Source organism: Sapajus apella, unplaced genomic scaffold (assembly GCF_009761245.1).
Source record: "Sapajus apella isolate SASKATOON/1434 unplaced genomic scaffold, GSC_monkey_1.0 scaffold20, whole genome shotgun sequence".
In the NCBI taxonomy this organism is placed as follows: domain Eukaryota; kingdom Metazoa; phylum Chordata; class Mammalia; order Primates; family Cebidae; genus Sapajus; species Sapajus apella.
This window is the reverse complement of record NW_022436960.1, coordinates 22,333,241-22,358,518: the sequence shown is the minus strand read 5'-3', so window position 1 is coordinate 22,358,518 and position 25,278 is coordinate 22,333,241. Positions and strand designations below refer to the sequence as shown.

Here is a 25,278-nt window from a genome sequence, read left to right as displayed (position 1 = left end):
GGCAGAAGTAAAAATGCAAAACTCTAAGTGGGAGTGCAGGGTTAAACAAAAAACAAAGGAAAACTTTTCTTCAAATATTTGGAAGAAAAGAGTTTCTAAGGCTGGGTGTGGTGGCTCACACTTGTAATCCCAGCAGTTTGGGAGGCGGAGGTAGACAGATCACCTGAGGTGGGGAGTTTGAGACCAGCCTGACCAACATGGAGAAACCTGTCTCTACTAAAAAAACGCCACAAAATTAGCCAGGAGTGGTGGTGCATGCCTGCAACCCCAGCTATTCAGGAGGCGGAGGCAGGAGAATTGCTTGAACCTGGGAAGCAGAGGTTGCAGTGGGCCCAGATCACAACATTGCACTCCAGTCTGGGCAACAAGAGCAAAACTTGGTCTCAAAAAAAGGAAAAAGAGTTTTCTGGGAAATATCCTGTTTTACTGCTACTGTTTCTATGTGATTGGATAGTACCTCTTCTATTGTTCTTTAGTTGTTAGAAAGGGAAAGTTTAAGAAACACCTAAATTGACAACAAATAATTGTTTTTAAAAAATGTTTACTCTTAATGACTGTACATGCAGTCACTGCATAGACATTCAATTACAATGCAGGGGTGCTAATAGCTGTTCCTACCGATAAGTGAATATCACACTTCCTAAGTAAAAATAATGCAGTTAGACATCATGGGTTTTTTTTGTTTTTTTTTTTGAGACAGAGTCTTGCCCTGTCTCCAGGTGCCAGGCTGGAGTGCAGAGGCAGGATTTTGGCTCACCGCAACCTCCGCCTCCTGGGTTCAAGCAATTTCTCCTGCGTCAGCCTCCCGAGTAGCTGAGACTTACAGGCGCGCGCCACCACGCCCAGCTAATTTTTGTATTTGTAATAGAGACGGGGTTTCACCATGTTGGCCAGGATGGTCTTGATTTCTTGACCTTATGATCTGCCTGCCTGGGCCTCCCAAAGCGCTGGGATTATAGGAGTAAGCCACTGTGCCCGGCCAACATCATGTTTTAATTTATTCTGGGTTTCACAGATCAGGCAGGGAGAAGCCATATGCTATAGGCTTCCCCCAATATACAAATTATTTTGGGGGAAGCCTATGGCATTTGTACTATAAAAAGATGGATTTTAACTTTTGAGGTTAATGAGGTTTTGAAAACGCCTTTGCAAAATTATAACTGAGGAAATTATGGCAGTGACAGAACTCAAAACTAACGGACTCTATCTTGCTTCTAACCCTTAAGCTGTCCTTGTTCAATCCTGAGTGTAGACCGAACTAACTCTGGGAAGGAATTCAGTTCACTGTTTGACTCTGAAACAAAATTGATAACGCCCTTTGCTGAAAAGACCCACTTCTTGCCCGGGGTGCCGTCTGCCTTTGCAGGACTAACAAATTAGCTACAAAATTAGAAATTTAGGCCAGGCATGGTGGCTCACACTTGTAATCCCAGCACTTTGGGAGGCTGAGGCAGGCGGATCACCTGAGGTCAGGATTTTGAGACCAGCCTGGCTAACATGGTGAAATCCCTTCTCTACTAAAAATATACAAATCAGCTGGGCATGGTGGTGAGTGCCTATGATCCTAGCTACTAGGGAGGCTGAGGCAGGGGAATAGCTTGCATCCAGGAGGAGGAAGTTGCAGTGAGCCGAGATGGCGCCATTGCACTCCAGCCTGGGCGACAAGATCAAAACTCTGTCTCAAAAATAAAAAAAAATAAAAAAAGAAAGAAAAAAGAAAATAAAAAAATAAATAAATTACAATTTAGGAGTCATGAGGCCTCTGACTCCTAGAGTCTGAGCCTCCCCAGATTGCTCCAGGGGATAACATCACTATTGCAAAATCTAAGCTCAGTGCTTGAGATATTTTGCAGACCCTGCACTGGATGAATCAGCTGACACCACCCAGACCGGTAATCTGGCCCACCCAGTTCTGTTATTGTACCCCAAAACAGTAGACATTAAGAAAACTTAACTTTGACCCGCTATGAGTCCATCTCCAATCTGACCAATCAGCACTCCCCATTTCTCAAGCCCCTGCCTGCCAAATTATCTTTAAAAACTTTGATCCCCAAATGCTCGGGAAGAGTGGGTTGACTGATAATAAAACTCCGGTCTCCTGCATACCCAGCTCTGCGTGAATTATTCTTTTGCCTTTGCAATTCCCATGTCTTGATAAATGGACTCTATCTAAACAGCTGGTAAGGTGAACCCATTGGGTGGATACAGTTTGTAACTAGCCTTAAGCTATATACATTCATTTGCTACCACGTCACAATGAAGTGTACTTTAGAATTTAAGAATGAACCAAGGAAAATTCATTAGCATCACTGGAGATGAACAAGTATTTGTAGGCTGTTAGGAAATGAGCATTAAATGGATCATTGGTTATCAGAATATCTAATCATTAAAAATTTATTTGATTCAGCTGAGCTAATCAGCCGCATTGATTCATCCATCATATCTCAGAGATGAATTAGAAGCTTATAGGTCTAAATAACAAGAATTCTTCTGCCTCTTGTAAGTACAGTTGAAAGGTGTAGTGACTTTATTTTATCACAATAATGCAGCATTTTCCAAGAATGCTCTGAATATATCATTAGCATATGAAAAAGCATAATACTGGCATAAAAACATAACGAGAGTCTTCTATCTTTTCCAAGTCTTAGAAACTTGAAGAGTATTGAATAATTCTGGCAACTTCTCTGGGATTTAAAGACCATGATGGACATACAATTTTCAAAAAGCAAAACCCACAATGAGGACTCCCTACCATCCCTATTCTAAAATACAAAGCCTCTCTTCTGGAAGAAAAATCCACTCAGCTTCACCCAAAGAGACCACTGCATGGTATTCCTCCTCTCAATGTCAACTCTGTTTAATCCACACTCACACTTTACCTGCTACTTCCTAAATGAAGCCAGTAGAATGAAATATAAGTATGTATATATTTTCTTCTCAGCATTTCCCCAAGACAAATCATCACATATTAAAAGTTTTTCAATCATATTTAAATAATTAAAAGAGCTAGAAATCATTTTATTTGAAATTATTTGAATACATTTGAAATAGTATTCTTTGCCAAACTTTAAGATAATGGAAAGGAAAAAGGCTTTGATTAATCATCACACACAAAAAAATCAGCATTTCATATAGTGATTTAAAATAAAACAAAATAGGGATAAAAATCACAATCTCAATGCAGCAACATCAAAAAAAAGCTTTAAAATATACCATAAGTTGGCTCTGAACAGACCAACTGCATCTGTGATTTATATATAAAATTGTATGCTATGTATTAAAAGTCAGTGAAAGAAGTTAGTCTATACATGAAATACTCCAGGGTGGCACTGGAGCAGCTTGCTCTGGTTTCCCAATCATTCTGTGTTCACTCTAGCCATCATTAGATACCTGTAGTCAACTTCTGTTAATTCATTTCAATAGCTGCTTATGTGCTTTTTCAAACAACCTACTTCAGTGTCTAAACACAACACACATATTGAAGGAAAACAAAACAGTGAGGCTTAAAGATTTTGTCTGAAAAGTTGTCAAGGAAACAACAACAACAACAACATTTTGACTTAGGCAGAAAAGCCAATTTAAAGCGATATGTCATGTTCCAGTCTACAGGGAGGCCCAGTAATGGTCCTTGTTGCCCGAGTTTCATCCTGGGTTTGGCAAATCTCTGATAGAACCAGAAGCAGAAACATTCACAGGATTTTAAAACAGACTCTAAGTGGGTGATCCACATTTCCAATATGTTTTCTCATTTACTACCATTGCCGTGACAGAGACCTGAGGGCAGCCAGTTGTTCTTCTGTAGTTTTCTTCTGCTGTGTTCTCTGGTTGGTGTTTTAGTTTGTGGTTTTGTTATGAATAGATTACTGACCATTATACTTCAGTTTTGACATTTTCAGGGAAGGCTGCGGTTGTATTTATATTGAAGTGGGGTATGTGCATGGGTTTGCAGGGGTGGTGAAAGCAAGTGGAGTAAAGAAAAAAGATGAAGAAAAAGATATAGAAATGAGGGTCCTAGGCCAGGCACGGTGGCTCACGCTTGTAATCCCAGCACTTTGGGAGGCCGAGGCGGGCGGAGCATGAGGTCAAGAGATCGAGACCATCCTGGCCAACATGGTGAAACCCTGTCTCTACTAAAAAAATACAAAAATTAGCTGGATATGGTGGTACACGCCTGTAGTCCCAGCTACTGGGGAGGCTGAGGTAGGAGAATTGCTTGAACCTGGGAGGCGGAGGTTGCAGTGAGCCGAGATCGCACCACTGCACTCCAGCCTGGTGCCTGGCGACAGAATGAGACTCTGTCTTAGAAAAAAAAAAAATGAAAAAAAAGAAATGAGGGTCAGTTTGTTTGGACAGATTTCACACTGGAAGATAAAGCCTGAGAAGCAAAGTAGGGTTTTATTTAAAATCCCTATAAGTACTTCTAGGTAGCTGTATGAAACTGACACCAAAAAGTCTGAGGCTACCATTTAAATTTCAAATCACAAAGCAAAGCAATGAGATTTTCTTGTTTTCCTTTAAAATAAAGAATCATTTCAAGATTCTCTCTGTAAAGCACAATGCAATGTGGTACATAGGTGTATGCTACAGAGTATCACTACAGACAAAATGAAGGGCAAGTGACATAGAATTATCTTTCTCCAGGGACTGCCAAATTCTCCAGTGAAACTTCTCGTAACAGGTAACAAAGATGAGTGACCTCTGAACTGGAGAACAACTAAAAATTATTTGCAGATAAAATAAAGACTATGATGGTAGCTAGGGGCAATGCAAATGACAACCAGTGCAATTTCAAATACTGACTGTCTCCATAAAGAGATGGAGAAAGAGGAATTGGGGAGTACAGAGAGAAAGCCAACAAGTCAGAAACCAACACACCATATATGTTTCAAGGATTTACATTAAAAAAAAATAAAGTACATGACTCCACTTGTGAGATTAGTCATATATCAATGGAATACGCTCTGAACTCCGTGCAAATTGTACTGTAAGAGTGATTACGGTACAATTTATGAGCAGGCTTGTGTCATGCAGAACTTGTGGAAAACAAGAGGGTACGCTTTCATTTTCAGGTACACAAAGGGCTGCATATCTGACTGCCACTGAATATAGCTGGCCTAATGAGACTTCCTGAGGCTGACATCTCCTTTGTTTCCTGGAAGGGCACATATCTCCTAGGCTTCTAGGTGAAAAAATTTACAAGGAAACCCATGTAACCACAGAGTCCTCCCTCCCAAGCCCTGTCCTCCTGAGTCTTTCAATTACAGCACTGCATTGTTGACTATCATGCAGGTCACACAACTAAGTCATTAAATGCTATAAGCAAACGGTCCACCTTGGGAATTAAATTACTTACCTTTGGGCAATTCCAATAATCCACATCATAATTTACATGCAGAGTCATTTACAGGAACTAATGCACAAGGAACATTGTAATGGAGACTCTTTCTTGCCTCTCACTCCCATGTTCATTCTGTGTTTTTCTGTGTCCAGTTACCTTTCAGCATTCCACACTAGAGGGGTTGTTGATAAGGATGATCAACATCTAAGCAGAAAGTCTTAAACTAATACAATGGCTGAGGCTGGGTAGCTTTTTATTTGCTTCTTAATTCAGTTTGACTGAGATTAAAACTATTATTAACCTCCATTTCCTAACATACACACACAGGTTAAGAAGGGAAATGTGGCTAAAGAATTTAAAGTAACTTCAGATTATCTGCCCTCTGATTATCAACGGTGCACTCTTCTTTCTAAGAACAATGGCGGAAAACAAAAACCAACAACTAAGTTTTTAGCGGCACTTCTGGAAAGCACACATGAAGGCTGACTTATCCTACATGCACTAAAATAGAGCAGCTGTATGTAGATGATTCAGTTCCGAATACCCTAAATAATCCTACCTATGAAATACTTAACTGCTTTTTCTTCAAATTGAGCTTCACTCTGATTTCTCACTGCAGTCTGACTAGCATCTTCCCAAGGTGAAAGTTTAAACAGTAGCTTCGGCTGTTTGAGAGAGATATGAGTTACGAAAAAGAGTTGGAAAGCTCTATTATCTTAAAGTAATTGAAAATGCTATAAATGGTAATAGCTATAAAAACAGCACTAATTTGACTACAATAATCGCAAACAAATTTCTAAATTTCTGCATTTGGAGAAAATGATATGATGTAGTGCCTATAAAATGGTCCACCAAGTAATTCCTTACCCAAATTAAAGTCACAACTTTGAGGGAAATTAGTACTTTAAATTTAAACCATTTTACCTTTCAGGATTATAAGTAAAGAGTAGCAATTTAGTTCAAGGCGTCCTGAACTACATTGCTTTCAAAATCATCCCTGGAAGTAAGTGATCCTAAATTCCAAAGTCTAGGAAATAAGGGACTAAATTGGACGAGAGTTTGTTAATAGCCTTACCTGGGCAGTTTTCACCAGAAATAACAGCTACTGTTAGCACTCACAACCTCACCTGTGGATAATGAAATGCTGACACAGTGTCGTTGTGGAAGTTCAGAAAAGTCTCATTACTCAAAATGATACTTTCTTTCCATTTATCAAATTATTTCAAATTCTACCAACAGAAATATATTCTTTGAGGAAAAAGTCAAAAATTATTCTTATTCGACTCTCTCTTATGCCAGTTAACCTTTAAACTAGTTCATTCTAAATCAGGGGTCAGCCAAAGTCCAGGCAGGCACCTGTTTTTATAGGCCTATGCACTGAAAGTGGTCTTTACATTTTTATTTGGTTGAAAACAATCAAAGCAAGAATAATATTGCATAACATAAAAATACCCTAGACAGGTCGGTCAGCGTATGTCCCATGAAGAGGTAGTATTTGAGCTGAAACCTAAAGAGGCAGATGCAAAGGTCCTGGGATAGGAATGGGTTTCCTTAATTTCAAGAACAAAAAGGATGCTGGTATGTGATGTGGCTATTAATGAAAAGATCCCTTTATATTACTAGTACCATATAAATCAAAACTATTTACTGAAAGCTTAATTGCCAAATTTGCCTTGGGTACTTTTAACATATGTTCTTATTATTTATTCATTTATTTATTTTGAGACAGAGTCTTGCTCTGTCACCAGGCTGGAGTGCAAAGGCATGATCATGGCTCACTGCAACCTCCACCTCCCAGGTTCAAGTGATTTCCCTGCCTCAGCCTCCCAAGTAGCTGGGACTACAGGCACCTGCCACCATGCCTGGCTAATTTTCAAATTTTAGTAGAGATGGGGTTTCACCGTGTTGGCCAGGATGATCTCAATCTCCTGAACTTGTGATCTACCCACCTCGGCCTCCCAAAATGCTGGGATTACAGGCATGAGCCACTGTGCCTGGCCTATATGTTCCTAGTTTTAACATTCACAAAACCTTCCGGTAGGTAGGAGGATATCAGCAATTTCACTCATTTAAAGTCAGGAAAATAGACTTCAAACACATTAAGTGTGTTGAAGTCCACACTGTGATTAAATGTGGAGGGTGGGGTGGGGGCCTGGTCTGTAATCCAGCTCCAACGGACTCAAAACAGTCTATACTAACCTCAAAAACAAATTAAAAACCATGACAGAGAGAGAGAGAAAGAGAGAGAGAGTGAGTGTGACTGTGTGTATGTGTGTGTGTGTGTTTTCTCTTTAACAGCTCAGCAAAATGGAGCTAATGGAAATACCATATGCATACAGTGCAGTTTTATGAGCAAATAGACAATAAACTCTTTTTTTTAATTAGCATCCGGCAACTTTGTGGTTTTGCGTCGTAGAGGTTAGGGGATGCACCGGGCTCTGGAGCCTCTTCTTAAAATATGCCAAAACAGACTTCTAGAACCTCATTTTTTAACAGACATTAGGTAATGGTGTCATAAAACATACTGTATGGATAAAATGTAATGCCCAAATAAAAAATCATTATTTGTATACATTTTGGGGGATATTATATCGCTGCCATATGCCTTTTCTAAGTAAGTTGCAACTCTTTACTTCTTTTGGGTCTGATATCTTCTGGGTCTGAAAAACATGCAGTCAATGCCACTGGGGAAACAGCAAAAGAAAGGACTGAGGAAAGCAAAGGCCTAAACTTAATTAGCTATAATATTGTGCAGCTAAATGACACCTCTATTGTGCTGGTCCCCTAGTTCTTTTCGATCTGGACTGCAGCAGTTCAGATTCATCACTGAGCCCATAGAAGGCCTCTGTGCTTCAATCCCTGTTTCATTCGTGAACAATTTATTAGTTCTTTTCTCACAGTGAAATGAGAACTAGGGATTTCAATTACAGCCAGAATGTAGTAAAGGCATGGAATCTCTTGTAGGTAATATTTTCTATTTCACTTTATGGGCAAATACAAAATATCGTTAACAGACATTACATGTTATTTATTAACATGCTAATAAGCCTCCACACGTTTAACAGTAAACATGAAACTTCTAACAAATTAAATCTAGAATCGTACGTGTAATGCAGAGACTCTGGAAAAGGAATGCATTTTAAAATCAATTTTTAAAAAGTAAAATAATCACTGATTTCGATAAAAGTTAAAAGTTTTAAGAGGAGATGCTTAGTAGTCATTTTTCCAGCACTTTTTAGTTTTATCACTTTTTGTACACTTTAAAATTTATGGAAACGTTCTAATGTTGCCTTTAATTTTTGCCAGAACATTTTGAACTTGGTTGAAAGCTGAAATTGAAGAAGAAGGAAAAAAAATATAGAAGAAATTAAAAGAGGCGAGGATTCTAAACAAATCAGAACAACAACAACAAGAAAAGGTGAAGAGATTCTGTTTTTCAGCGCTCTTAAGTGCGGTAGTATAGAAGTCAAGCAAGTTCAAATACAAGTACTAGTTCTCCCACTTACTGGCTGAGGAAGCTATGAGTCTCAGACCATTATCCATGAAATAAAAATAGTAGTTATGTGCCTTGCAGAATTGTTGTGAGGAATAATTTACATAGACTTAGCAGTTTTACCACAGTGTATGACACAGAATTGCTTGGTTTCATGTGTGATTTTTTCCTTCTTTGATACACAGACCATCACCCTTCGATTTAGCACAATCCTGACAGGAATCCATAAGTGCTAAGGAAGTATCTGTTAGTAGACGGAAGCATAAAATAAGTGAGTTTTCAAGATCCCAGACTGGGGAAATCCTCTGCAGTGTTTCTGTATATTCTGGAAAATCAGCTAGAGGGTTAGAAGGGGGGATGGCCTTAGAAGTGAGAACTAGTTTCTTTTAATCATGTGTTATTGGTACTTAGGATCTCAGATTTGTTCCATGAGTCAATGAAAATGTGTTTCAACCAGAAAGGTATTATTGCTGAGCATTTATTTCCAAATCTGTTGCACACTATAGTCATTACTTACAATATTGTTTTTCACAATTGTCATTGTTATCTAGAGATAGACGATAAAATGGACTAACATGGATATTTGCCCAAATTTGAGGTCTGTCTAGGGATGTGCTGTGAGATGTATAAGCAACGTATTATAAAACATTACAGGGAATGATCTTGAAGTGATCACTTATATTCTGCAACACAAATGAGATCGCCCCAAATTACAGGGTGACCACTGACTCGAGACTGGCAAAAGCTCCCAGACAAGCTTAAGACTGAATCATCATCATGTGTTGAGATTTTTTTTTTTTTAAACAAGAAAACATACACTCCATAAGCCCCAATGCCCACAGGGCTCAGAGCTCGGACTCTTAAGAGTGGAACCAAGGTATGTTTTCTGGAAGCGTTGCTTTTCCCAAAGTCAACTGTAAAAAAGATAATGTATGAAGATGTGTCAAATCATCTTCCTTCTTGTGGGAGGAATTTACCAATTCGGTAAAATACACCTAGGTCAGTTTTTTTCTTTTTTTTTTTTTTTTTTTTTAAAGACAGAGTCTCGCTCTGTCAGCCAGGTTGGAGTGCAGCTGTATGATCTCGGCTCACTGCAACCTCCGCCTCCCAGGTTCAAGGGATTTTCCTACCTCAGTCTCCTGAGGAGCTGGGATTACAGGCATGTGCCACCACACCCAGCAATTTTTTTTTTTTTTTTTTTTTCAGTAAAGATGGGCTTCATCATGTTGGTCAGGCTGGTCTTGAATTCCTGACTTCAGGTGATCCACCCTCTTAGGCCTCTCAAAGTGCTGGGATTACAGGCGTGAGCCACCATGCCTGGCCATTTTTCTACTAACTTTTTTAGTAAACTTTCTGTGGCAGAGAAATATTGGGGCTTTTGAGCTCAAATACTATGCTTTGATTTTGCATTTTAACAATAAATGACGTCTGTTTTTTTTAGAAGCTTTTTTAGAAGCTTGATTCAAGGAGACTGCTGAGTCCTGAAGATTTGTGCTTATCATCCCATTGGATAAACAGAACAGGCATATTTTTATATTTTTTATTATCAAAAGAAAATGAGCTAGTCAATCAACTTTGATATATTCAGATACAAGAATACTTCTTTCTCAGGGTATTCTATTTTCAAGTTTTATACTGTCATAAATCTAATTGGTATTAAATTTAATTGGGATTTAAATTAAGTTGGAAATTCCAGGCAAAACAGAGAGATAAAGTTTAATGATCACTAAAATTTCAGTGGAATCCATTTTACTGAGAGTGGGTCCCTGCTCTCATGAGGACTCTTGACATAGTCAATTTAAGAGTGTAAGTCTAATTGGCTAAGACCCTGCTTGACCCCAAGGCAGATGGCTAACGTGTTTTTTCTGGTGGAACTTTGTACCAAATTTAAAGTTTGGTAAGCCTGTTCACCTTTTGAGAAAGCAGAGATTCTAATGAACTGTTAAGTCGCCACTGCCTGAAAGTGGCAAAGGGTGGCCCAACCTTCCATCCCCACAACACTGTATTTTGTTTTGTTTATACCATTGCTTAGAACAATTATTCTTAAATCATATTTTAGAAGAAGACATAGAGACAAATAGTTATTTGCGCCTTGAGAAGAATACGTGGGCATTACATTTTAGTTTCCAGAATGATAAAAATTCCGTTATAACTCTCAGGGGTTATCTTAGGGATAAGTAGGGACTGTATTACTTTCTAGTTTAATAAAACCTCAAACAGTTAATCCCAATTTATCAATTTATTCAAATTCAGACCTCTAAAAATGTACTTTAGTATCTCCCAAGACAATGAGAATTTCTGGGGAAATTAATTGCTTTCATTCTTTCTGAGATCTGGTATGAGAGCAGAGCATTCCCTGTCACCGTCATCCTTCTAAAGCAATTTTGAGGGAAGTCTAAAAGAGACGTGCAGCTGCCCCGCTCCTTCATTTCCACCTGCAATGGCTAAAAGTGTTGGTTATGGGCACTCTACAGTCTGGCAGGAAAGACTGACAGCAAAACCACAGAAATTATCCATCCAGCTGGTCAATCAGTAGCCCAGTTCTCACATGGTTTCCTTACCAGGAGGATTAGCTATCTACTGGATACTGAGAGGTTCACATGCTATCTTGCCAGCTTCTGGCAGGCTAAATTATTTGCTCATGACAGTCGCATTCTTTGGTGGCTTTTCCTGCCCAGTTTATCTCCAACTGTTGTGCCTGACAACGATTCCTTGGCATTCTTCATATTGTAATACCCTAATATTAACATTTATTAGGCTTGTTCCAAAAGAACCAAGACATTATATTCTATTTTTCTTTTCCTTGAAACACCATAGGCTACTCCGTAAGTAGCTGAAATAAATAATGGCCGGGGAATAGATTATCTTTTCCTTACTGTTCATTTCAAATGTTTTCGCCTAAGCACTACTGAGGTGACAAAAAACAAAATCGAATATCTGTTCCTCCACTCCTAAAACAGTACTAAAAAAAAAAATCAAACCCTTCAAATGGGAGATTCCAGACTATTTTTAAAAGCCAGCCGATAATTAAATATGACTATGGGTCATCTAGAAAAACAGCACAGCACTAATGACACTTAATATCCTTCAGGGCAGAGCTTCTGAAATGTCTCAGAAAAACAAGTCACTTAAATATATATATTCAAGATTTTATATATTTTATATGTTTTATTATAGACTTTTATATCATATAATATATGTAAATCTGTAATTAAATTCTATATTATATGAAATAATATATGTATATATATAAAATCTGTAAACCCTTTTTTAAAAATTAAGAATTCAGCTCATTTCTAATAAAATTTCAGATAATGGTACCAAATAATGTGTCCAGAAATACTTGTGACAACATTTAGATTACAGGTCTTACAACTAAAATGTTTCTTTTCTCCTCCTAAAATAATGAGATTGATATTCATATGTAGCCCAATAATCAATTTAAATATTGCCATGTCAGGACTTTTTTTTTTTTTCTTTCAATTTTTCATTATATTTAGCAGCTGGCCAAAGACATAATACTACTTCCTTCAGCATAATCTGACCAAAATATGAATTTAAATTTCAGAGTTGACCATGGCAGGGGGAAAGGTAAGAGAAAGGGCAAGGACAGAAGGTGGGGGAAGAGGGAAGGAGGAGCCCTCTGGGGGCAGAGACCTTCTCTGACTTGTTTATTGCTTTATCCCTAAGCACACAGCATCATGTCTGACACATATTAGGTGTAAACAGTCACCGTGTCAAGTCACTGAATACAATTCAACAAAATTGAGGGAAAATGGATTACCTTGTGTGTCTATTTAAAAGTTTGGTGTTTCTTGAGAGGAATAAAAAAGGGATTTGCTTGTTTCAATGTATCTCAAACCCATACGCAAATAGAACTGATACTGCACTACACATTTATAGTCAAAGACAATACTTTGTTTTTAAGAGGAGCAGCACACGCTGTAACTGCAAATGAATGACACACACAAAAAATGAGCCAGACAATGTTAAGCTCCAATGAAGAATTTTGGTAATTACAAGCTGTATTTTAAAAATCACCATCAAATATGTTTGTCTCCATTGTTTGTGATTCCTCTGAAGATTGAAAACATTCTCTTCCCTGCGGCTCCCCTCCCCCTGCCATTTTATCCTTTTCTACTGCTTACTACCACTTATGTCAAATTACTCGTGTGTGTGTGTGTGTGTGTGTGTGTGTGTACAGGAATGACAGAATTTGAATGTCTCTCCCCAAAAAATTTAAACATAAAATGAGCTCTAGGGCAGGAGAGGGATTGGTGTTGTTTTTTAATGGGTGGATCTTGAGGAGATCCAGGAATAGGGGCTATATAAATCAGAGACCAACAGGTGGCATTTGTTGTTTGTTTAGTAAACAGAAATTACTAAGTACCTACTAAGACAAGCACTGTGCTAAGTAGTGGCCATCAGGAAAAGTGAAAGACGTGCGAGTTTATTGACAGGTATGATAGGAAATTACAGTTCACTGAAAGGTAAATTATTGTTTTGAAACCTAAACCCCATAGCTAAATGGATCCAAGAATTTAACAAATACTTATACAGTTCTGTTGATGATCTTCCCCTTGAAATATTCTTTTACTAAGCTTCATAACACTATGTCTTCCTGAAATTGTTTTATGTCTTAGATTCCTTTGCAAGATTTTCATCCCTAGCCTGTTGTTTAAATGTTGGTGTTTCCTAGAGTTCTGGCCTAGGATTTCATTTCTTCTCATTCTAAATACTTCCCCTGCGAGTTCACATTTGCTATATGACTTTTAGTATCATTCCTATGATATGGACAACAGATATGGTGGCATCAAATTCTGCATGTTCAGATCAAATACCTTCTGTATCACATACATTACTACCTGGGCATTTCAAAATATCAAAAATTGAACTGATCAGTTTCCTCCTATATCACTGATGAGCAGAGCTATCTGTGAAGCTGCCAAATTGAGAAACCCAAGAATCATTCTTAACTCCTTTCTTTTTACTTCCTAACAACCAATCTCAAAGTTCCGTGGACTTTAAATTCTAAAACATACTAAGAAGTCACCCACTCCTCTTCATGCTCTCTGCTACCACCCAATCCAGGTCACCATCATCTGTTGCCAAGAGTCTCACAAATGTCTGTTTAATCAGTCTCCCTGGTTTCAGTCTTGCCTGGCTCTAATTATTTTTCACGTTACAGCCAGTTGTCTATTTAAAATGCAGATTTATCATATTGTTCTCTTATTTCAAACCCTTATCCAATTTCTCATATACTGAGGTAAAGTCCAAACCCTTCTATGAGGACCTTTAGATCTCTGTCTCCTTAAAAATTCTCATTTTGCTGCCCTTCTCTCAGATGCTACATTCCAACATACTGACCTTTCAGTTGCTTAAACATGAAATTGTGCTCTTACCCTAGGCCTTCCCCTATTCTTTCCATTACCTAAAACTTTTATCTTCACTGCAAACTTGCCTAGCTAACTCCTAGTTATCAGTCCAACATTGGCTTCCTTTGGGAAGCCTTCTTGGATGGCCTCCCCACTCCAGTTCAACCTACTTTCAACTGTACTTAATCCCCTTTTACTTCCAACAACCTACTCTTACCTATGACACATTAAGGACAGATGCTCTTATGATATGTTCCCACAGTCACTTACACTTTCCCTTTAATATAATTTTTGAGTATTTTATTATAAACACTGGTTTCATAGTCTTCACTAGTTGTGATATAGAGGGCAAGAAGCCATCCATATACACAGCTTGGCCTTTGTATCCCTAGCACCTAGTACAGTGGTGTGCAGAGAATTGGTGCTCAATAAGTGTTTGTTTAATAAGTAAATGGAGTACCTCATTTATAGGAAACTGTAAAGGGTTTAGAGCTAAATAAAACACCCCCTACCCCTGAGGAGAATAACATAAAATGCAGAATGTCTGTTATACATAATTATAACATGGTAATGAGTAAATAAAATTGACTTCAATTTGGATACATGAGGATTTGCTAACATTGTAAATTGGAATTAAATATTTAGTTCTCCCTTCTGGGATAATCTAATCCACACTGAACACTTCTGGAAGACAGTTTTATGATTTTCTATTACAGATGAGAAAATAGGCACAGCAAAGTTAATTGAGTTATCCAAGGTTACCTAGTGAATCAGAAACAGAGCCAGGTACTATTGTGTCATTGTAGGATTTCAGCCTAAATACTTGAATAGCATTCTCCAAACTATTATCTATGACATTCATACGTGAATATAGAAACTTGGGAATACAGGTGCTTCCCCAAGGATTTTCCTCTAGCCTTTAACATTATAGGCTTTCTGTGATAGACTTCTGTACTCTTGTACACCGAGAGTTCCTTCTTTATTCATAATAAAGTGTTATTATCAGGCACCAGTCACCACTACAAAGTGTCAACATTTAACTCTTCTGCTCTGGGACATTATATTGCACATTGTCCATCTATAAATGTCCATAGCTAGTTGGCTGGTATATTCTATTGCACTGGATGGCATTTCAGTGGAAAATGCTGCCAGTATTTAACAAACATCTGAGAAGTAACATAGGCTATTAAATTTAATGAGATTACTAGTTTCAACATTTGTACTGTTAAAGGAAAAACCAGTTGCGCTGACATTTCAAAAGGCTAGATATACATTCAATAAATATGTTTACATACTGCATGTTATTTTGGGAGCAATGGTAAATGCTACACATAACCCAATGCCTAAAAAAGACTTTCTCAATATACACATTTAATATACAAAGAGCTATGCTTTTTATAACAAGCATTGCTGATATGAGTTTCACAGAGATAGGCAGGGCAAGCATACACTTGAGATTCTTCCTAGCCCCAGACTGGACTAACCAATGCTCTTTGTTTTTTATACCTGAATGTAGTACAAGATGCTAAAATAATCTATTCTGTACAGAACTGCAGCTAACATGTACCACTTTTATTGGATGTATAAACTACGGTTCCTCTGCATTTTCAGATCAATTATACAATTTTCTCTTAATGGATATACCATCAAGTAGTAGAATCCTCAATCACAGAACATTTCCCTTGCTCTTTGGGCTTTACATGACCTGTCTTTCATTTGCCGAAAGCAAACATTTTTACCGTTGAGGCACTCAAACCAGCACATTACATCACTCTCTAGTCTTGCCTTGTAATTCCAGGTCCATGAAGATCTCTAAACGTCCAAAGTATTTACTGTTCTTAATCCCCAACATGACATTAAGTGAATTGGTTCTGTCATGGGAATATAACTGATTATGTTTCCCCTAATAAAGACAGACACTTGAGCTACCCATTTGTAAGTTAGCCCAATGTGAAAGGAAGAGAGAACTTCCATCAGATGCCAACTTAACATCCATTGCTCATATCATGAAAATGTCAATTAAAATTTGAGTGGAATCTTTCTAACACAATTTTCCAGCCCAAGAAATGTGAATAAACCAAATTGAATTGCCAGGCTGTACAAGGTAGTCTTAAGCTCTATTTATGTATTAATTGGTTGGTCACTGGTAGACGACACCCATGGGGTCAGAATACTTTTGACTTTTATTTGAAAATGTAGATTCCATGAATTCAACCTCAGTCATCAGTCCTGTTTTAAGGGAAATGACTGTGAGAGGATACTGCCTTCATTTCCTAATGCTGCAGTTCCTATTATGCTATACCAAGGAATAAAATTTCCTTTCAGAAGTAGCATAGATGCTGATTTGGCTTTCTGCTTTAGGTAAGTGCTTGCAGAGACTTCTAAAGGAAGCAAATTCCAGCTTTACAGTTCTGACATTGTACTTGTCATCCTATTTGCTGTACCAGTGTGAATGTGACAATAATAAAGGATAAAAGAGCAAAAAAACGAATGTTTTCATACCACGGATACTCGCCCTATTTAAAAATTTACTTTACCTGCAGAGATTCCATTTCTTCATCTTTTCGTTGGGTCTCTTCTAGTAGATCTATAATAAGAAAGTAAAATGCCCATCAAAATGCAATGTAAAAATGAGTTGCCTCTTATCATCAAATGCAATTCAGCCAGTAGCTTGTATAAACTGTTGCCTGAGAAGAGATTTTAATGTTTAAGTGTGAGAAGCAATGTAAAAGAAACACCCTCTGATCCCAACTGTTGACATATGGCAGAGTGTTGGAGCCTGCCAACTGTAAGCTAGCTGAGAAGCCCTGGAAGATCTCTCAGCTTTACCTGACATATCAAAGGATGATACCAAATCAAATAAAAATCTGTAATCAAACCAATACTTCAGGGATTTGGTCTCATGCTTATATAACTCAATGCAATACAAAATCTCCTTTAGAAAAAAAGAAAAGCCTTTTTCTTTTGAAAGAAAAATTAGAAACAAACGATTTTCCCTTAAAATAAGCTCCCAAGCCACATTCTGCCCCCAGAATCAATTTTTATCACCAAATTAAAACACCCCAGAATAATAGGTGTTATTAATGGAAGTAGAACATCGTTTCATCCCTAAAGTCTTATTAATTACCGTTTCACATTGACAGGGTGGGATGCTACATTGAAGCTACATTTGACTAAGAGTTTGGCACCATACCAGAGAAATAGTGGTTGGAAGGGAAGGTTATCAACTGAGGAGAGCTCTGTCTTAACGCATGTATACAGCCACAGTGTCTCAGTGCCCTACGTTAATTTATGAACTTGCTATTAAAAAAACATATTTTCTGCCTGCAGGTATACCTCCCTGTGCTATGATCTTATTAGATCTCATAAAACCAAAGAAGACTAGGCTGAGTCAGAACTTGCATGAAAACTGGTAAGAAACACCTACAGCAGTGTACATTAACATGAGTATTTGCCTTACTCTCTCATTGATATAGCTTACCAAGAGGCTATGTTACATAAAAGGAAAATGTAAGTTACAGAAGTCTAATATGTATCCCAGAAAGGCAAACTCAAATGTTGGAGTAAGTGCTATACTAGATACAGCAGAAAAAAGTCACATAGTGGGGTGGCAAAGTCATGCTGACATGTCGTAACTGGGAAGGTGATACATGAATATTTCAAGAGACCTGGCAGATGACAGAACTGACAGCGATGTCCCTTTGAGACTACACAGCTAAGAGGGTTACAGAGGAGTGGCAAGCAATCTCCTGGAGACACAACATGCTTGGATTAAGGATAAGAGATTGTTTCTATACTGCATGTTATAGAGGAACAGACTTTGGCTCCCAAAACCTCCCATAAACAGGTACATCAAAAAATAAAAAGAGCAGGCCAGTGTTTTAAGGTGTGTTTTTAAAGGGGTTTTGATTGGCATATCAGGTTCTTTAGCTATAAGATACAGAAACCAACTTGGGGTATGGAAGATTGTTTAAGTGATCTCAATCATTCCTCTTCCTGCATCTTCACTCATTTGCTTTGCAGCCTTGTAGCTACTTCTATCAAGAGGCCATGCACATGTACTTCACTTCTTGCATCTGGGCTGGCCTCCTGACTTGATTCAGTGAATAGAATATAGCTAAGGCTGAAGTCATCCTGTTGTAGTTTTTACCGAGGCTTTAAGAGGCCTCACACATTTCTACTTTTTTACTTGGAACCCTGTCACTGACATCTGAATAGGCCCAGGCCAATCTGCTAGATGACAATGAACACGTGGTCTAGGACTCTTCCCACCTCTGTCACCCTGCAAGGTGCCCCAGCTGCCAGCCAGCAAATGCCCAGAAGCAGAGTTGCCCCATCGATCTGAGGATGACTACAGATGACTGAGATGTGAATCCAACTGAGACCAGACAAATCACCCAGCTGAGCCCAGCGTCCACTCCAACTCACAGGGCTAGGAGCTAAATCAACGGAATCATGGAGTGGTTTGGTACCCAGGACTTGCCAACTGATAGCAATGAGTTGCTAATTGAATAATGTGTATTTAGAGTTTATTAGAAGGATACAGAGGTAACTAACGGATACATTGGAAAAGAGGATCCCAAATATGAAGGGAATAACAGTTAGGGCAGGTCTGCGTGGGTCAACATGTGGGCAGCATGAGCTGATGAGCATTTTATTCTGGACTCCTCTAATCTTTGTGTCATTCTACTCAAGATGAAACTTCGAAAAGAGAACAGCTATTGAGCCTAGCTTAGATCTCTTGCCCACTGCTTGGCTAGGGGAAAGTATGGAGTACTTTCATGGATAACCCCAAAAGGATTGGACTACGAATAGAAAGAATAGTTTCCAAATGCAAAATTAGGGTTCTGTAACAGGAGAAGGAAGGATGGACATCATACAGGCCAAAACAACAGATTTCTACACCAACTGTTTTCAGTAAACTGAGTCCTTAGCCCAACTCTCTTCAATATTTGTAAGATATAAGATCACTGCTGTGCTCCTATGAGGATGTGACTACTTAGCTCCATTACTGCTGGTTATTAGGGGATTTTCAGAGCTGGGCCCTTTGTAATGAATTGTGTTGTTTAATGGTGCAGTGGAACTGGGGTGATACATAGTGGGGTTTGTCAACCACAAAATAACACTAATCTTGTTCCTTTAGAGTCAAGTTAGTATGGCAACACCAAACAGCTTAGATACTGGATCAATAATGAGTATCAGATCTTTTCTGCAGCCAAACACAACTCACTCGCTTGATAAAATATAAATGGAAAGAAGTCCCGTCTACTCACAGAACTTCATAAAATTATAGCAACTTAAAAATTATGTTCTCAGTTTTTGTGAAATATATACAGGTCACACTACTCTTCCAACAAATCTGATGCCAATGACAATGCTTGATTTGGGATGGCTGAATAAAAACAACCAAAGAATTCCTAGAATTGGCATTTTAAATATATACATTTCAAATTTTAAATAAATATTCTCCCTGACTGACCATCTTGTATAAAGCGTATAAGCAGATACCTGTTTTTGTTTTGTTTTGTTTTGTTTTTACCCTTTGAAAACTCCTGTTCCTCTTTTCCACGTGATTTCCATGAAACTTTCGGTCAAGAGGCCTAACTAACCCTTCCTGCTGCAAAAGTAGGCCAAGACCCAGGCTAGCAAGTAAGAGCATCTTATTGCCCTGAGTATATGAGCTAAGCAACACCAGAGGTGTCCTTTTAGTGGATTAATAGGGATGCCAGGAAAGAGACTTTCTCCTTTGAAGCCACAGCTTATAGTGGCTTATTAGCTTATTAGCCTGGTGTTCAGAAGTCTGTATTTTCTACTGTGTTGAAGAAACTTATTCAGCAATGAGGCTGGTAAAGAAGAAATGAAAGCCAAGAAAAAGAGAGAGAACTGGCCAGGCGCAATGGCTCAAGCCTGTAATCCCAGCACTTTGGGAGGCCGAGGCGGGTGAATCACGAGGTCAAGAGATCGAGACCATCCTGGTCAACATGGTGAAACCCTGTCTCTACTAAAAATACAAAAAATTAGCTGGGCATGGTGGTGCGTGCCTGTAATCCCAGCTACTCAGGAGGCTGAGGCAGGAGAATTGCCTGAACCCAGGAGGCGGAGGTTGCGGTGAGCCGAGATCGCGCCATTGCACTCTAGCCTGGGTAACATGAGTGAAACTCCGCCTCAAAAACAAAAAAAAAAAAAAAAAGAGAGAGAGCTGCTAGAGGACTACACCCTTGACTGATGCCACAAACCTCCTTCTATTCTTTTTTTTTCTTAAATTAGCTTTAGTTGGATTATTGCCATTTTTTAAAGTCTCTTGGGATGTGGTTGTATTGAACCCTCTTATCTCTATTCAGAAACCTAGAGAACTTAAGAGTTGAGAAGAACTTTCTAGTCCACCTTAAAATGTTTTGTCCTATAACAAATATACGAAGACATGAGACTCAAAGAAATGCAAATGGTCTGGCTGAGTTCACCAGTCGCTTTTAGAGCTTTGCTCCCCTATCATCCTGCTCTGGCTAATCATGCTCTCATTTGTACCGCTCAATACTGACTTGCACCCTTCTTCATAATGTTACTTAAAAATAAAATACACACTTGTTTGTATTCTTCTGACCTGCTTTAAAAGTTCTCTGATGCCAAGTCACCAATCAGGGCAGCCATGACTTTCTTTTTTAGACAGGGTCTCACACAGATGCCCAGGCTGGAGTGCAGTGGCAGGATCTCGGCTCACTGCAACCTCCACCTCCTGGTTTCAAGTGACTCTCCTCCCTCAGTAGCTGGGATTATAGATGCCCACCACCATGCCCGGCTACTTTTTATATTCTTAGTAGAGAAGGAGTTTCACCATGTTGGACAGTTAGTCTTGAACTCCTAACCCCAAGTGATCTGCCCGCCTCAGCCTCCCAAAGTGCTAGGATTAGAGTCGTGAGCCACTGTGCCCAGCCAGTCCATAACTTTACATCCACGGTCTCCTTATCTACTGCCTTTCTATCTTTGATATTTAACTTAGAGCCCCAAAATTGCTCACTCCACCCACATCAGTGCTGTGTGCCACTGCTTGCTCATTAGGTGCATTTTTAAGCACATACATTTGCAATGATGAACGGGGTTATTAACCTGTGCTGAAGAAATATGGCTACTGGGCATCGTTGAGAAGCACCACTCTACTGCAAACAGAAAAAACCGTGTTTTCTTTTATTATTCTCTGGTTTGCTGTTTCATACAAATAGCAACACCATGCAAATTGCCGTGGTAAAATTTGCTTCCATCATCATTTGTTGATGAAAGATCTTTGGGGAAAAGGTTAGCAGCCTTGTGTATTTTCCTTGAAATGGTTCCAATTTTTTAAATGAGCTGATATTAACTCATTATGACATCAAACCATGAGAGGGAGAAAAATATAAAAAGCATATTAAAAAGCAGAACATTATGGATGAGGATGGGTGAATCCAGCTGTCCTGTCTTGTTTCCACTTTACGGTTCTCTGCCACACTTAGGGTTAATATATCACGACTATGTTTTTGGCTAAGATAGTTTCATATGTCTTCCTCTGCAGTCTTTGCAACCAGTGATCTGGCTGTTTAAGGAGGTTTGACAATTTTTAATGTTGATTCTGGTTTCTGGTATCCAAGGGGCAGATAGATCATTTATTTATAAACAGTGAATCATGTAGAGGTGTGTATGAGCAACACATCCATCTAGTAACTTGACCCTTCCTAGGAAGACTGAAGATCAAATTGAGAAATGACTATTTTTTCCTTTAACCATTCCTATGAAATGCCTCATTCATATTATAACTCAGCCCAGCTGATAATGGAGAGAAAGTTACAGAAACAGGGCTTCTGACACAGCAACATTTATAACAACAGCACTGGACAGAGTAACAGTGACAGCAGAATATGCTGAGTTACTGATTGCAGTTTAGACAAAAGCATTTAGCTCTGGCTCTTATAATTCACTGTAATTCAGTGCTCCTGTTCAGTGTTACTCTATGTGTCCTGACATTTACCAAAAACAATAGATAACACAAATTTTCAAAATAATTCAATATTTTATTAAAAAGTAAATTTATGCTACTTCTATTCGTGAGTGGTACTCATAGAATTTCACATAATGAAATTCCTCAAATAAAACAGCACACTACAACCCTTAAGAGCCTATAAATTATGGGCTCAGCCTTCTATCATTCCATTCCAGATACCCAAGACATTAGTTACATGCCAAAGATAATGGCCAGTTTCTCTTTTTCTTCCTTAGCTACCCAGTTATTGGAAGCATTGACATTTTAGAGACAAAAGTGAACACAGAAATAATCTAATCCTAGGGTTGCTTTTTTCCCTAAAGAAGTATAATTCTGTCTTATAAGTGAAATCATATATACTCTGTAATGTAAATTATTAACAGGTAATAAGGTAAAGTATTAAAGGTAAATTATCAACAGGTAAAAATCTGAGAAAGAGTTACTTTCAAGAAAACAGAAGTGGAAGGCCTGGGGGCCAGCCTGCCAAGTTCCTATCCTGCCACCTGTGGTGGCACGGTGAAGCTGCAAAGCTCCAAATTATCCTGACCAAAAGCCACTGATCTAATCTAATGTCCTGAGGTTACACAGTGGAGGACTGAGTTCCGAGATCAAATGCCTCCGTTAGTGTCACATAGCTAGTTAATGGTGCATTTATCTGAGCCCAGGGCTTTTGAATTGGAGCAGGGTCCACAAAAGTGACAGCCCTGCTTTGACTTTCAAGATTTGTAACGAAATCACACAATATTCCAAGTTCTATTGTCAATGCCTATATATTTTCTCTCCAAACAGAAACAAAAGAAACCTTCATTAAAGCACTTGTGTAGCATCAACAATCTTTGGGAAGACCTACAGTTACCAACTGTCCACATTAAAATTCCCCAGTTTTGGGAGATGACATCCAAAAATGTGGCTATGATGGAAAGCAAATACCTAGACACTTGAGAAGGCAGTTCTTTCAGCAAGATGTATTCAATACACAGCACATAGAAGATTTCACAAAATCAAACAGCAACACAAAATCTGTTTCAATGAATGACAGTTAAATAGTTTCTCAGCTTCATATAACATTTGCCAGCAAATGTTTTCCCTATTTTATTACACTAGTAAAGAAAAACAGAATAAAAGTATAACAATATGACTATATAACTCAAAAACCTAAACAACAATCAAATGTTTTGGGCTTTCAGTTAATATATGTTTCCTATATATTAAAATAATGCTTGGTATAAGAAGCATCATATATGTATTAGCTCTCATTATTATTTTTTTAAAAATCACTGTTAAATCTCTCTGCTAAAATCAGGAAAATATGTGCAAAACAATCAGCTGCAATTTAATACAAACAAGCAAAAATGGCCTATTAGTAAACTGCTTTTAGACGTCATCCATTATAAGGAGCTTAGAACTCTGCCATATCTACTGCCACCCACTGGTACATATCTGGATATACTACGAGTTAAGCGTTTTCTCATCCGGCCTTACCACAGAAAACACACAGGTTAAAATGAAGAACAACATTCAAAAAGTATGGCTATCCCTTGTGGTTTGTCTCAGACACTGAAACAACATGCTGGTCTACAGATGGAGCCCAATTGGTCCAATAAATGAAAGGTTTATAGTCCACTGTCTGTCTTCGGTATGTGGTAAAACATCCAAATACAGGTACTCATGTTTTTCTTTGATGTTAATTCATTTCTGGTGAAACTTTCCACTCCGACAACCTTAGAGATTTAAAACCTCTTGCCACAAAATGGCTACAGTACAGAAAATAGCACAATAATCTACCCATTACACCTTATTCTTGGGTCTGGCACTGACAAACATCCAGATATAGAATGAAAGTTCTGGCTCAGTCAACTATTAAGTTTTTTGTCATTTCTACTGGTAACACGAGCAGAGAGAGTAAGAACATATTCATTAGGAAACATCACTGTTCTAAATTGGCCTATGAGGTGTCTTGGCCAAAATGAGCAAGAGAAGTTTATGATGTATTGTAGACATTACTTCAAGAATAATTTTCATATGCTGAAATCCAGGCATAAAATCATCTTTCTTCCCATATGCACTCTGAATTACATTCACCTAATGGAAAGTTTGCTTTTATTTAAATTACTTAGGCTGGGAGACAGTTTATCCTATGCTCTGTTCTTATTCTAGACTCATACGGTCAGCTGGGTATATATTTTTGGGGCCCACAGAAGTGCTGGGTATTTGACTTACTCCTTGATCACCTCTTCTTACAGAAGCTACAAAAGTTCGTGCTGGTTTCTTGAGGTGCCTACTGCTGAACCAGATCTAGGCTTTTCAGGCCTTATAGATAGCTGGGTTTACTCTAGATCAAAATGAAATTTGAATTTTTCAGTGAATTTTTTTCTAGCTTCTGCAATTCTTACATTCTAAGAGTAAAACATAATTCAGAAGTAGAATGATGGTATGACATATATCAGTGATGTGCACTTAATTACAGAGCACAGCTCAGTGTCAAACACCAACTGTTTCCTCTGGCAATTCACACACAGATAGCATGTACCCCTGTATTTATAACTGGGACATTGCAATGTAAATATTTCCTGGGCTTCAGTAGAGACCATTTATTTCAACTTATTCCTCATAAATATCAGTATTTTCTACCAAATTTGGCCTAGTACAGTGATCTATTTCCTCAGGGAAATAAATGATCAGAGATAGTTTTAAGGTGCATATGATATATACACAAAAGCAAAATATTTGACAGTAAAGGAAATATAACTTTAAATTTTGAAAAATTTTGAAATTTAAATCTTCAGTTTTAAACCTGATTGGTTAGAAAACCTTAAACTACTAAAAGAAGTCCAAGTTCAGACATATGGTGTTTAATTGTTGCCCCACCTCCTCCCCACTTTGAGGTCATTTTAGAGATTAATTATTACAGCTAAACTCTATTCAAAGTGTGTGCATCTTACAAAATCCTTTCCTTACAAACTTAATGTTAAGATTTTTACATAAAAATATTATCTTTTCCTTCAATTAACTTTTTTAAAGTGTGGAGCTTTTACTGAATTTTAGAAATCATTTTGCTATACCT

General features: G+C 38.2%; 1 protein-coding gene across 6 annotated transcripts in view; it reads right to left on the bottom strand.

The window, feature by feature from the left end:
- CEP128 (centrosomal protein 128) overlaps nucleotides 1-25,278 on the bottom strand; it is a 445,248-nt gene that overhangs the window by 64,357 nt on the left and 355,613 nt on the right. For all 6 annotated transcript variants that reach the window (XM_032287728.1, XM_032287725.1, XM_032287723.1 and 3 more), the window contains one exon: nucleotides 16,744-16,793. In XM_032287728.1, the coding sequence (XP_032143619.1) occupies nucleotides 16,744-16,793 (50 nt within the window). The remainder of the gene's footprint in view (nucleotides 1-16,743; nucleotides 16,794-25,278) is intronic.